Genomic DNA, 14,745 nt, shown 5'->3' on the forward strand with positions numbered 1-14,745 from the left:
GGAGCCATAATGAGCAAAAATCATGACTGTATCGAAAGTTCGATACGCCTGTTAAACTGTCGATACATATTAATATTGGAAGATAAAAAATCGATACAAAATATCGAAAATCAAACTCAAAAATATCAATATTTTAAGATACCGTATCACCCATCCCTAAACAGTACAGTAGTGCCTATTTGCCTAGTTTACATCGTGCACTTGATACGGATACTAACTAGTAACTTTCTATTGAATTATCTTAATTTCGGTGAAACGTGTAAACATATACATGATATGTGTATTTAATTAATCATTTTGATGCATATTCTACTAATTTAATACATCATTCTTTAAATATATTGCTGAAATTAAAATAATTTAATAGAAAGTTACTAGTTAATAAAGTTGAGTCTGCTGAACGCGACCATTGGTTCGGGGCGGCTACGCCGGGGAGGTTAAACTGAATAATTACCATAAAAACTTAGATAAATTAAAATATATTAAATTTTGCAAGTCACGATTCTTTTTTTGTAACTTTCGCATTTACATGCAACGAGGGCTGTGTTCCAAAATTGACTGCCAGTACTGAAAATCTATAGTGCACGTAACGTAAACTGTAGCATTTTCAGTGTTGGCAGTAAATTTGGAACACAGCCTTGATTACAAGTTGAGAATCCATGTTTCCTAACCTCAACGTCAAAATATAACCTACAATGGGCTCAATTTGAATAAATATTTAATCTCCTTATTTTTCGTATTACGAAAAAAAATTTTTTACTAACATTAATCGTTAGGATTACATTTTTTAAATGTAATGCTAATGAATACGTTAAAGCTATACTATGAGCCAAGCAAGTGAGTATTGATACGAGCAACTATTTATACATAATAATTATATAGATTTTTGTTTGTAATATAAATCAACATTTATTTGTAAATGTATACGAGTATTGTATTTAAACGATGTATTCATCGAGTTTCTCACGTTTTTTTAGCTAATTGTATTGAAAGATTAAAGACACAAAATGATAAAAATGATCCACAAGCTTTACACAATGAATGTAATTGGCTTTATCTTAACAAACCAGCTATAGAATATCATGATTTGGAAAATGTTAAGATTATAAGTTACAGAGAACTAAAAGCAGCAAAAGAAATAGTTTCTAATTATTTAAAACATATAGTATGTTCTGAATTTATTGGTATTGACTTCGATATTTTGGAGTACTGTGTGCCTTCTTTAATGCTTGGGTAAAATACCATTATTTTTATCTGATATATTTAATTAGATAATTCATTGTTCTGGATATTTATGTAGAATTCATATTTTAACAGAATCCTTAATAGTGGACATGCTTTCTTCAATGTACCTAAAGATCCATTGACATATACAGAGATATTTAGTTCTTTAAATGTAAAATACATTTTTACTACGTCTATAACATCCAACAGAAACATTATACATCCCTTTAATATTCATGGACAGTCGATATATTTAACAAAATTAGTAGACGTTCAAGAAAATTATAACAGAAGATGGTATCATTTTGCATATGCAATTGCAACTTCGGGATCAACTGGAACACCAAAAGTTGTCAAAGTATCCCATTCATGTATATTGCCTAATATTGTGGATTTGAAGAAAATTCTGGATATAACGAGCTCTGATAAAATAGCACAACTAACAAATTTTACTTTCGATCCTAGTATCATTGAAATTTTCTTAAACCTTTGTTGTGCTGCAACTCTATTTATGGTTTCGAAAGCATTAAAGAATGAAACTGTCAGGTGAATATCTTTAAATATTAATAAATCCATGTTAATAAACAAATGCTAAAAGATAATAGAATTAACAGCATAAAAATATAAATATGTTTTAGACTCTTAGAAAAAATATTTCATGCTCATGTAACAGTTCTTCAAATTACTCCATCACTTCTCTTCCATCAATGGTCTACTGAACGCTTGAAAACAACAATTTTGGACAAAGATTCCAAGCTAAGAATTCTTCTTTTGGGTGGAGAATCGTTCCCTAGCATGAAATTGCTTTCAAAAGCTAGTCATCCACGAAATACAACACGATTGTTTAATATTTATGGTATAACCGAAGTATCGTGTTGGTCTAGTATTAATGAAATTGTCAAAAACAATGTATATGAGTCTTGTTTAGGTGAACCTTTATCAGAAACTGTATTTCAAATCAGAAATGAAGATAATCAAATAACAATTAAGGGCGATGGCACTCTTTATATTGGTTAGTTTTGAACGTTATAAATATATGTGAAATATTTTTGTAAAACTTATTTTTATATAAATTATTATTTCACATGTTTTTCAATCTAGGAAGTACTACTAGGATTTGTATTGTTGGAAATGAATCTGAAGATCTGAATAAATTAATTTTTCGCGATACTGGTGACATTGTTTCTGTAAATTCTACTTGTAAATTAATTATTTAGAGACTAATAGATCAATTCTAAGCAGAATCGTAAGCTCATAATTTGTTTTTGTAAGACATAAAAACTTATGACTGATGTTTTATAATTTTATATACTGTAAGATGTACAATCATTTGTAAAAAAAATTTCTCATAAATCTTACGGCTAGCAAGAGAAACTGTCTGTAAAGCTAATTGCATAAAATTATAAACACTTGTAAGTTGTTACAAGTGTTACGAGAATATGTTACGAATCTTACGATTCTGCTTAGAATTTAGGTATTAGTTAAATTTATAATTTAATTAGTCTAAGACTGTTTTCAATAATAAAAATGAGCCTATTCAAATTTGTTATTTCTGGTTTTTTTAGGTAGATGATCAACATAGAATATTTTATAGAGGAAGACGAAATAATATTGTAAAAAGATTTGGAAACAAGGTGAACTTGCGAGAGCTTGAGAGAGTTACTACGGAATTGAATTTTGTACGAAATTGTGCTACATTTTGGGACGCAGAGCGCCACAAATTATATCTATGTTTATCTATTATAGACACGAAAGAAGAATTTTCTAAATTGAGAGATGATATAATGTCGCATTTAAAGACATTACCTGCGATCTATAAGCCTGACAAGATAATAATAGTAGAACGCTTTAACTTTACTACTAGTGGAAAGATTTGCCAGACATCACTGAGAGAAATATGTAGGAATTCCGAAACAGAAATTGTTAGTGTAAATAATTTACACATTAATGAAATATTTGAAAACTTGTGGAATAATCACATAAAATCTAGAGACGCTGGTTTTTTAATGTCAGGGGGTACATCAATAGCAGCGCTTCAGATTTCAAGCGTTGCCACTCAAGCTTTTAATACAGAATTTCCAGAATTAATTGGAATGTTGTTGAAAGATTTTACATTCGACCAATGCATCAATTACATCAGGAGTATTTTAATTAGCGACAAAGGTGTCATCGATATGTCTTTTAATGATAAGATACTTAGTAAAGATACTAAGAAGATACTTAATACAGAAGAGTATGTAATAAAACAATCGCAAAAGAATTTTCCACTATCAAGTGAAAAGCAGTCTTATCATTGGTACAAATGCAGAGGAAAAACTTATAACGATACATTAAAAAAAGAAGAAAACATCAAATCTCTTTTAAAAAATATATCAAACATTGAGATATTAAAAACTTATAATTTGCAGAAGTGCGTCGATGCTTCACCAACTATATACCGTTGTTCCGTGTAAGAATGATTTTAAAGAAAATTATTTTTTAATAAGATATATACAAAGATAATTCTTTATCAATACTTCAGGAAGTGAAATCCAAAATAATACTAATATACAACCATCGTTAATTTTTAGAACAGAACTGTATGCAACAGTCGCTTCACATTCCGGCATTATATGTACCGTTAATTTGCTAAAAACCGATGTGTCGTACGAAATAAAACTACCAAACAGAATAGAAGCTTCTGTTTTAGTTCTAGCTGATTTTCATGGAATTGTAGGTAAGCCCCGTAGTGATATTGCAATTTAACATTATTTAATAAATTATATGTTTTTAATCACAGGCTGTTACGATGGATACATTTATTGTATCCATTTAAAAACTGGTGATATAATTTGGAAGTTCCAAACACAGGACATGGTTAAATGCACGGCAATAATGTGTACACAAGGGAGCAAGATATTTGTGGGGTCTTATGACTTTTATGTATATTGCCTCTCGGCGGAGGTAGGCGACATTTTTATTTTAAATCAAGTACTATTGTTATCCATATCTTGATATCATTAACGATAAATTAATTAAAATTATACGATAAATAATATGCTTTACTAATTGTAAGTAAAATATAACGTACCAAGAGATGAGTCATTCACAGGATGGTATTCAAATTTGGAAAACTAAAGCGAGTCAAGGTGGAATTTGTGCTACCGGTTGCTTGCATCAACAATCAACTTCGGTTCTATTCGGAACATTAGATGGTTCATGCCTGGCTTTACACCAATCTTCGGGACGGATTATATGGAAACGTAAATTGCAGAATCCGGTATTTGTTGCGCCTGTTGTTCTTCGGACTGGATACGCTTTATTTTGTTCTGTAGCTGGAACCCTGTGTTGTTTCGATATCGAAACTGATTGCCAGGTAAATATATATCTTCCTTTTGTTGTTCGACGTGTTCTATTAACTTTTATTATTGCAGATATGGCGGTATATGATATATGGCAATGTATTTTCGTACCCTGTGATATGGACTCCCGACTCTACGAGTGATGAGTACATCATATTAGCTAGTCATAATAAAAATCTATATTGTCTAGAAATGCCACAAAGGACAATTGAAGAAAATGAGCCAAAATTGAAATATACATTACAACTGCAATCGCCAATTTTCGCGACTTCTTGGTGCGAAAATGGATATATGTTTGTAGCATGTACGGACGGCATCTTTAAAGTATTTGATCTTCTAGAAGGCAAATTGTTAGCGACCAAGCAACTTCCCAGCGAAACATTTTCTTCGCCAGTCGTTCATAACGATCTTGCAGTCTTGGGATGTAGAGACAATAATTTATATGTTTTGAAACTTAATTAAATATGACATAATATATGAAAATTTGCAATATGAATGTGACTATTCATTAGCTTCTTCACATCTTTCGATATTTAAAAGAGATTAGTCGGAATTGCAAAGGTACACGGTTAATACAATATTGTTTATTCCATTCAGCTCTCGTGTTACAAGATGATGGATAATGACGTATTTGTTACAGTTGAGACAAGTGTCCATTATCTGAGTATACCAGTTTCCCATCAGATTTTCGTATGTAATGTGAAATTGCGTGTGCCTGTCGTAACCCATGCGAGAGTGCAAACAAAATGTGAATCTAGAAAAACGGTCGATTCATTTCTTCTCCGACGCACATATATCGTTAATGATTTGATCGATGTACATGTTCGCGCTCACTTGTCCTTTCCTTATTAGATAACGATACAATAATTTCTAATGCAAATGAAGTAGTCCGGATCTCAAGCTCACACGAAACAACAATATTTCAACGACTCCATTTTCTCATATTTATATATATATGTATACATATCTTTTTTGTAATATATAATATATATACTATATAGATCTATAATATATCTATAATGAAATGCTTGGCCGCTCCGGATATTCGTTTCAACATTTCGGTATCGACCTTCGTTCGTTCTTTTTTTCGTTTTTTTTCCTCCCCATTTACCATCGATTTTGTCTCAAGCGTACACGAGCATGCGACTTCCCTATTCCTAATTTTGTTTCTGAACGTACGTTGAAGTTGAAGATGTCTAATCGTGCTATCGATAGTTACGATTTGTTTCCTAAACGAGCGTTTCTTTAACGAGAAAAACAGATATGGAAGATGAAACATAGTTACAATCATATACGCGAATATACATCGAATAACGCATTATAGATTGCTACTTCTATAATTTTGCTACACGGTTAATAAGCAAGAGAAAGTTGTCAACGAATATCTTTGCCGGTCATTTGGCAATTCGTATAAAACTATATTATTGTTCGATTATTTTGTTCGAAACGATAAATGCAACTTAGACAACCTAAAATTAACACCCAAATATAGGTACTTTTTCACAACAACCGAGACTTTTCAGAAATCTTTCTATATCTATATAGAAATTACCAGTGCTAATCTAAACAGAGATATGAGACTTACATTGTAAAATTTAATTATCAGTTAAGAATATATTGTAGCCTTTGTAGCAACATCATCATGTTGCTACAATGCCTGTAGACTTTTTTGTACAATTTAATCTGCCGATAAACGTTTCACTTGTTTCGATATATTAAAATATGGTACATAGGTATTGTATACACGTTATGACGGACGTCTCAATATCTTTATTTCCTTTTTTTTATTATTATTCTCTTTTCGAATGTATATTGGCAGATTGGATTCATGTTTCGTGTAAAATATAAATTTATAATTGAATCTAACCTTATATAATTCGGTGTTCGAAATCGTAGAAATAGAGTCCGAGAATTCTTTTCCGTGTGAGTGTGGAACATTCATGCGCTTCGGATAGGACTGTGTCACAGGAACAGCAGAACGAGATTAGGAAGGTAGTGAAACGGAGAAAGAAATTTGATAGAGAGAATTTAGTCAACTTTTTTTGCTTCCGTTTTTCATCCTCTATCAAAAAGAATCTACATAATTAGGCACAGGTCTGCTCGCAGCGTGACTTGTTCCATGGTATCTGCTTTGAGACACTGTCGCATGCCGACGCAGTCGGCAATCGTCGAGCGATGTTTCCTTTTTACTCGAATACGCAAATACACTGGGCGCTTTGATTTCCCCATAATGTCGTGTGTACATGCTCGCGCGCATTCCGTGATTACGGTTACTGATCCTCGTCGCCGAGTTCGTGCTTGACCTTGTTAAAGTCAAACTCCTCGCCGGTGGCGCGCTTGAATATGTCGAGCACGTCTAAGCAGGTAGTCTCAAAGTGTGTGGTAGCATCATAGCTAGTGGATATAAATATTTGGCTGTTGAGACCATCGTCCACTGGCACCATGTAGTCGGAGATGCTAATAAATTTCTGCTTGACCGGACCGAGCAGGTCCAGACCAGGCTTAATCTCAGCTTCAGGATTCTTCGTTTCCACCGTGGTTGAGACCATGGCAATGAACCAACCCTTTGCTGCAACTTGATGAGTGTGCGACACGAGAGACACATATATGTCGGAATTACGACCGACCTAAGGAAAGAAATATTTGATTAAAGATATATGTAGTACAAAACTTACAAATATCATATTAACAAGTTCACATCTATATGCGCGAATAAATGACTTAAAAGATTTTTTAAATTAAGAAGCGCCATAACTTTCATTTAAATGAATTTACAATAGTTCAACATCTTAACGTTCTGACCGTTATGGCGCTTCTTAATTTAAAATATTATGTTTAACATTAGCGGTCTTTTAATCTTATTATTGTTAAAAGATTTTGTTAGATCTTAGTTGAGAAAAATTTTTAGAATATTGAAGTTAAAGAAGAAACTGCAAGAGTTCATTTGTATTATTGGAAATCTTTCGTGAGGATCTTATAATTTTATATACGCGAAATAAAATTTATCATCAATTACCTGCTTCTGGGGAATGATAATTTGCGTAGATAATGCGTCAGCTGTGCTAGGTATAGGATGATCCATCAAGCATATGCATCTTATCACTTGACCGACCTTCTTCACGCGATCAGATACGTATGTAGGATCACAAAAAACTTGTTTGCATTGAGCTACCTCATCACCGGAACGGACGCCAACCACCTGCATGAAACAACAATTAATTTCAATGATTGAATGCAAGTTTAATTGCAAAGATATGATAAACGCAAAAGTTACCTTGCCGTCCTTGATGACGATTTCGTCAATCGGCTTGTCCAGCATGTATGTGCCACCATAAATAGCGCTAAGACGAGCGAATCCCTGAGGAAGTTCACCCAGACCATACATCGGATAGAGATATGGTGATTTTCCGTACCGCGCTAAACTGTCACTGTATAGTTTGATCCTTCTGATAGTGGTTATCGCAGTTTGGCCTATATAATCGTCATCCCTAATTAAAACACAGGTATCATTACTCTTTAAAAATGGATGTATAAATATTTAGCAAATGTATATTTCTATAAAGCACACTTTAAAATAATGAAAAAAGAATGTCATTTGTTTCACAAATTCTTTTAATTTTCACAAATCATCCGTTCTACGAAGTCAGTCTTCGTTAATTATTACCTGTATAATGCTAACGCGTGTCCGGTAAAGTCCTGCGTATTCTTATCCAGACTAAACTTGCTATACAGTGCGCTCATACTGTTGTTAAAGGGGTCAAAGCCATCCCACGTCTTAGGATCGTCCTCCTGCATGTTTTGCACCCACATGAGGAAGCTGCGGAACCGCCGTTTCTCGAACAGACCCATCAGATCGCTGGACAGGGCCTCCTGCTGGTCGATTGGTACCTTTGAGATCTTGCCCGACTTGTATACATACGAGCCCTCCACTGATTTGAACTCCAAGTAACGCGTCACTCCCGTGTGAATGAGCAGCTTGACGAGAAGACCATTTGCCATCAAGAATTTGGGTATCAAGTCAACATTCCAATCCCGACCGCGGCCATAGCTATCGTCTGGCGATGGAGCCTTGAACTTACTAAACAATATAACGCAGGATAATTAAAAGCTGATATCTGCGATAATTAATCTATCCAAATGTATGTATTACATCCTTTTAAAAATATTGGCAACAAAGATAACGTGAAATTAAGTACAATTATATTTAATTAAAGTAGTTGCTTTTTAAAATAATTAGGAACGTTAAATGTCTCTCCCTGTTTTTTAATTTGCTTATGGAATTTGTCACGAAGAAATTTTGAATGATAGAGTCACGAAAATATATATGTAGAAAAATAAAACTACGAGGATCAGTTAGTCGATGATTTCCATCACTCGTAATTAAAAGATTTGAGTCGGACTTCCGCTTCCGTAGTCTTTATCTGCGATCAGAAACCGCGACTGAGAATTATCAGAGAAAATTATTTTTGTATTTCGAGGTTGCTGCGTCGACACGAGGTGTTAATATTGTTTACGAACCTGCAATCGTCGCATACGTTGACAATTTGTTCGTAAATAATAATTGAGCTATATTATGAACGCAATGTGACTCGAAGGACAATAATTTATTGACAGTGATAGACAAATTACCATGTGCGATATATATAATTTATTGAGAGTTCGTGTTAGTCGCTTTTCGTTATTGACTCCTTTGTCGCAATGACGTAAGGTGCGACAACGTAGAAGCGTTTCTACGTAAATACGTTCTACAGTTCATGCGACTATTCTTTACGATCATCCATATCGATTAGTTTTATTTTTGTCCGTATTCATCTTGAAACTCTCATTTAAAATTCGTCGTTCTTAACACGCGGAATAACCATTGCGCAGCGGTTTATTCGTATCTTAATTACTTATTTTACTTATACGGATTCATTGGATTCGCATTCGCAATTGTGAGACGACCGCAGGTAAACGAAAGGTCCACCAGAACTAGCGTGTCGCGGCACTCAACGTGCATTTCTCGCGTTTTTTTTTACACGAGGCACGTAATTACGTGCAATCTTCGGAACGGCCGTCGTTCCGCTTTCCATCTACATTCGGATGAGTAGTAAAGTCCTTCTTTTCTTCGACAGACTTTCATGTTCGCGCGATGCTGTATAAGGGAACAGGCGGTATCAAGTGTCGGCAACAGGATATCCGTGCTTTTCAGGTGACGCCGCACCTCTCAACAGAATACAGACCCTAGACAGGCGAAAGGACGGAAAGTAGAGGAGAGTCGAGAAGCAAGACCTTAATCGCGAACTTTTGACATTTCATCGCGCATTATTTTTTATGCGATTATCAAGAAAGTGCCGCGGCGAAATCACAGTAAGAGGAATGTGAAAAACAACGTAAAATAATGGTATCTCAAGTGTTATCTCTTTCCTCTCTTATCCATTGCGTCCAATCGCATTTTTGTTTAGCTCAGAATGTTCAGCTTCCACTGTAATGTCAGGAAAATTCCATAAATAAATAAATAAATAAAAATTAGAATTAGCGAGTATTAAAAAAAAGTGCTAATTATCAAAATGAACAATTAACATAAAAATATTTTTTCTATGTAGAAATATTTAACTTAAAGCATATTTAAAAAGCAATGATAAATAATGGTTTTTACTATATGAAATTCAGACTTGAAGGATCAATGAGATGGAAGCTGGATATTCAGCGTAATGCGGAAATCTCGCGGAGGAAATTGTACCTGTAATCAGAGGAGAAAAGAGAAGGTAATTGAGGTGGTGATTTGAAGTTCGATCGTGTTTCCTGCGTAATTATTACTGTAACGCGCGATAAATGCGAGAACAGTACTTCGCATAGAGTTGTTGAGAATTATGGAAAAATCGCCTCTCGTACGATAAGCAGTAAATTGATACGTGTGTAAATTGATTCATACATGTGACACGTGTGGATATCTCGTATCTTTGTATATGTACGTGCATTGAAATGTACCGAATATCGTGTCGGTTTTTGTACGTTGTCGCCTATCTCGAGTTTTTCAATAATCAAAGATATTGACAAGTGCCAACAGCGAAATCAGTACATTCGCGTCACATGCATCGTTGAAAAAATTAACGCAAATAATTTAATGTGCAAAAATAATAACAGAAACAAAGGAAAGAAATTACGAAAGAAAACAAACAAGGATAAAGAAAAAGTTTGAAGGAAAGGTGAAAAGAGTAAGAGCAAAACTAGAGAAATTAGAAAAAAAAACAGAAATAAAAATAAACCTAACTGTAAAGAAGTATATTAAATAAAAAAATTAACTGTTTGAAAATAGAAATATAAAATCGATCTAATTAATCAATTTCCTTCTTTTGTTACAATTTTAATTTACACTTTGATTTTAAATATTCTCTACAACAATATCAATATAAATTTTTATTGCAAAGAAGTAATGAAAAGGAGAATATTTTTCATTACTTCTTTGCAATAAAAATTTATATTGATATTGTTGTAGAGAATATTTAAAATCAAAGTGTAAATTAAAATTGTAACAAAAAAAGGAAATTGATTAATTAGATCGATTTTATATTTCTATTTTCAAGCAGTTAATTTTTTCAAATCAAAATGTGTGTTGGTCGGAGAGGAGGAAAAGACTAAGAGGTACAGAGTACAGCTAAGTTAAGAAGCGGAATAGAGAATGATGTTTTAGAACCGTAAGCGAAATTGTGACAAAGAAAGCTGAGGAGAATTTAGAATTTAACGTGGGGTCAAATTATTAAACGTCAGCTCCGCGAATGATTTCGCGACGTTCGATCGAGCGGTTCTTTCGAAGGGGAGGGCGATACTCTTTTTTTTTCTCCCCTCCTGTCTACACTCGAGTATAACCATTGCGAAGGCCGATGGTACCGAACTTTCCGCTCTTCATTCGAATGGTCAGTACTAATGACCGGAATTCATAATTAGCGTTGAACGTCTTCGGAGCTAAACGCGGAGTTAATTTCGTTTCCGCTCCAAAATTCCAATACCGTATAAATAAATCCGTTTAGTTTCCACTCCAAATCTCCTAAACAAAACAGATCTCCAAGGTATGTTCTAAGGACGTGCAGAAAATTTCCCCGGAAACGTTTTAAAAATATTCCTAGCACATCGGATAATGTATTCTGTGTGGGTTTCAGCCCATTTTGTATTTTCGTACATTTCGTTTTATTTCAAATACAAGAAACGAAACTAAAGTCCACCTTAGTCTTGTCCTTCACAGGCTTTTGTATTTTTTCCATCCCTTCTCCTCTAACGTCAAATTAAGATTATGGCACACAAAAGACATAAGACATAGACGTAGGTGAGCAATAAGTAAATTGATCAACACAGTAAAAACCATTAGGCAATAACGTAAGCAACAACAAATCTTAAATGTTGATGTGCTTATATTGTTTAACGCAACAAACAAAAGAAAAAAGTTAAAATTTGAAAGCTCGTATAATTGTCACATTTCAATTTTAAGCTGCTTAAGTCTTTTCTGTGTATCATAACTTTTATCCGTTTCGAGAAAGTTTGCGGAAAGTGTAAAGCCTTGTGTCCACGATGCTAGAAATTGGTCCGAGATCTCGGAGAGAGAAAGAATTAACCAATCGCATTTAAACAATTTAGTCACATGATCAATGCGATTGGTCAATTCTTTCTTCATCCGAGATCTTTGACGGATTTCTAGCATCGTGGACACTGGGTTTAATGCAACGCGATACGCAGAGAGCGGAGAGATCGACTAATCTCGCTGACGTCGAATGAGAATTTATTTCGTGGATAATCTTTTGCGTAGAACGCGAGTCGCGCGTTCGTAAACGATTGCGTCGTGATCTTTCTTTACTGCGTAGAGTTTCGCGCAGAATAAAACCATGGAGGTTACGCGAGAGGGCTGGCGTCCCGACGCCGAAAAGAATTAATCGTGGAGAGAAGGAGACGAGAATCAAAAGCGCGACCGCGTTCGGACGATTCGCGCGCGCGGCGGGAATGCGGGCTCGAGAATCGATACGCCTCCCCCTCGCCCCTCGTCCGTATACGGCGCAGTTCCGACGATACGGTACGTTCCCCAGCGGGAATGTATCTCCTGTTCCTTCCTTCGTCCGCTCCTTGCTTCCCTCCTCTTCCATTCTCCCTTTTTCGTTTCCTGCATATCCATTAGCAAGATTTCGATCGTGGAAGGAAAGGAGATCGATATCCTCAATCGTATCGTGTCACGTCGCTCCAGCTGTCGACGACGACAGTTCTCCGCCAGACGAGGGAGGGGGGGGGGAGAGAGAAGGAAGGAAGAAGAGAGAGGGAACGAGGGGCGGGTTCATGTAACGTAAACGTCCGGAGACACCGTCAGAATGTCAGATATTGTCGAACGGTTCGAAGGATCACGTTTGATACGATGCCTAAGGAGTTATGAGCGTTTTCTGGATTTTCGTCCTTCCGAAAGGACAAAGGAGAAAAAAAAGGGAGGTCGAAGTGCGACGGGGAAGGCGAGTACCCACCTGAACAGGTCCTCGAGGGGCGTGATGGAGGCCGACTCGCCGCCGTAGTACTTGTTGCGGTCGATGTGCAGCACCCGTTTACCGCTGACGGAGAGCATGCCCGAGAGGATGCACTCCTTCAGGCCGGTGCCGAGAACAATCGCGTCGTACTCCTCATTCATGTTCGCGCCGGGCGAAAAGCGGACCGAGGGAAGTCGAAGAGGAAAGCGGTGGTCCGAGACTTGCGAATTATCGCGCTACTTGAAGTACGCCGAGTGTACTGCTCGCGAGCTCTCTCTCGCGTTTCTCTTCCTCACGTCACGGCAGCACGGACTTCTCTCTCTCTCTCTCTCTCTCTCTCTCTCTCTCTCTCTCTTTCTCTCGTTCTCTCTCGCTTGCCGCGTGTCCCACGACGTCGCGCGATCGAAAAAACGCTGCCCGTCGCAATTGCTACGTGACACGACACTGCACGGCACAGCACGACACGGCACGACACGGCGTGGCGCGGAACGGAAGGAAGACCAGCTCTTTCGCTCGCTTCGCTGTGTCGACGACGGCGGCAGCGACGACGACGACGGCAGTAGCGGCCAGTAGCGGCGGTGGGTGACGTCCAACTTTCCCCTAGACCCGCGCGTCACGCCGACGCGTTGCGAAGCGGCTTTAAAGTAAGGTGACCAATCGTCCAAAATTAGGAGGGATAATCCAATGTTTTATCCCAAATTAAGCCTGCGGCACGCGATGCTCGTTTTCCTGCTGGATTCCTAGCTGGATTAGAATCTTGCCATCGTATTGGCTGCGGTACCGACAGTGTTAGCATCGTAGCCAATACGGTAGCAAGAATTTATTCTAGCTAGCAATCCAGCAAGAAAACAAGCATTGCCGCCGGCTTAATGACATGACTATGAATTTTTTCCATTTTCAAGTGTGGAAACAATAAGTGTGAAATAATAAGTGAAAATAATAAATGTAAAGTGTAATTTTTAACGTGTGAAGAATTTTATGATTTTTTTTTACTTAAAAATCCAGATATTTTTATTCATAAAAACATTCGGTAGAAAAATACAATTTAAAATAATAAAATGTAATCTCGTGACTTGATGTAATATTTATTGTGATCTCATGTGATGTTATGTGTATACATTAAGTCATTAGTCATTTACAAATATATAATGATACAATAATATTCATGTATTTCATTAACAATTATAAAAAAATGTTTATCTATTAAAATTTCACTACGACAATTAATATTGATTTTTTTAAATGTCCTGCTTTTTTTCTTAAAGAGTTGGTTATCTTACTTTAAAGAAAGCGGGTTCTCACTTTACGCGCATGGATTCATTATTTACTCACGTGTGTGATAAGCGATTAATTACGATGACTTTCCTGATTTGAAACAGATAAAAATTACAAAAGTAAAAACAAATTAATTATAGATGTTGATCAGTGAAATGATTAATATTTCAGTAAATTCGCTCATTTTTGTAATTTTCATCTCAAGATACATAATAAATTCCGACTCGTAAATATTACATGCTGAAAAGGAGAATATAAGAGCATAGAACTGAGCATCGTCCGCAATCAGTTGTCAAGATAACGAGATATATTTCTCGGCTTATAATACGAAAAAATGGGATAGAAAGAGAAGGTTTATAATCTTGTCATCTGAAGATTTACGACGCTTATCTCTTAGATTGGTATTATATGTATACAGCGGATTATTA

At 35.8% G+C, this 14,745-nt stretch overlaps 2 protein-coding genes across 2 annotated transcripts; one reads left to right on the forward strand and one right to left on the reverse strand.

Moving 5' to 3' along the window:
• Positions 1-583: 583 nt before the first annotated feature.
• Positions 584-5,485, forward strand: Aasdh (Aminoadipate-semialdehyde dehydrogenase). Its single transcript, XM_018456065.1, has 10 exons — positions 584-837; positions 978-1,233; positions 1,318-1,770; positions 1,863-2,236; positions 2,326-2,411; positions 2,790-3,673; positions 3,795-3,940; positions 4,004-4,167; positions 4,316-4,579; positions 4,638-5,485. The coding sequence occupies exons 1-10, from the start codon at positions 825-827 to the stop codon at positions 5,025-5,027; spliced, it is 3,030 nt and encodes a 1,009-aa protein (XP_018311567.1). The 5' UTR covers positions 584-824; the 3' UTR covers positions 5,028-5,485.
• Positions 5,486-6,355: 870 nt separating this feature from the next.
• On the reverse strand, positions 6,356-13,599 carry Gdi (GDP dissociation inhibitor). Its single transcript, XM_018456071.1, has 5 exons — positions 13,043-13,599; positions 8,230-8,643; positions 7,840-8,053; positions 7,582-7,764; positions 6,356-7,192 (listed from the first exon to the last, which is right to left on the reverse strand). The coding sequence occupies exons 1-5, from the start codon at positions 13,201-13,203 to the stop codon at positions 6,836-6,838; spliced, it is 1,329 nt and encodes a 442-aa protein (XP_018311573.1). The 5' UTR covers positions 13,204-13,599; the 3' UTR covers positions 6,356-6,835.
• Between the last annotated feature and the right edge of the window lie 1,146 nt (positions 13,600-14,745).

Source organism: Mycetomoellerius zeteki, unplaced genomic scaffold (assembly GCF_001594055.1).
Source record: "Mycetomoellerius zeteki isolate Tzet28-1 unplaced genomic scaffold, Tzet1.0 scaffold54, whole genome shotgun sequence".
Taxonomy (NCBI): domain Eukaryota; kingdom Metazoa; phylum Arthropoda; class Insecta; order Hymenoptera; family Formicidae; genus Mycetomoellerius; species Mycetomoellerius zeteki.

Bases quoted from the DNA above. Each gene is read 5' to 3' on its own strand.
- Aasdh (XM_018456065.1), top strand. The intron at 2,412-2,789 runs GTAAATTCTACT...TGGTTTTTTTAG, and splicing joins ATACTGGTGACATTGTTTCT to GTAGATGATCAACATAGAAT. The intron at 3,941-4,003 runs GTAAGCCCCGTA...TTTTAATCACAG, and splicing joins TGATTTTCATGGAATTGTAG to GCTGTTACGATGGATACATT.
- Gdi (XM_018456071.1), bottom strand. From the start codon at position 13,203: ATGAATGAGGAGTACGACGCGATTGTTCTCGGCACCGGCCTGAAGGAG. The intron at 8,054-8,229 runs GTAATAATTAAC...TGTTTTAATTAG, and splicing joins CACGCGTTAGCATTATACAG to GGATGACGATTATATAGGCC. The intron at 7,193-7,581 runs GTAATTGATGAT...TTCTTTCCTTAG, and splicing joins TTATCATTCCCCAGAAGCAG to GTCGGTCGTAATTCCGACAT.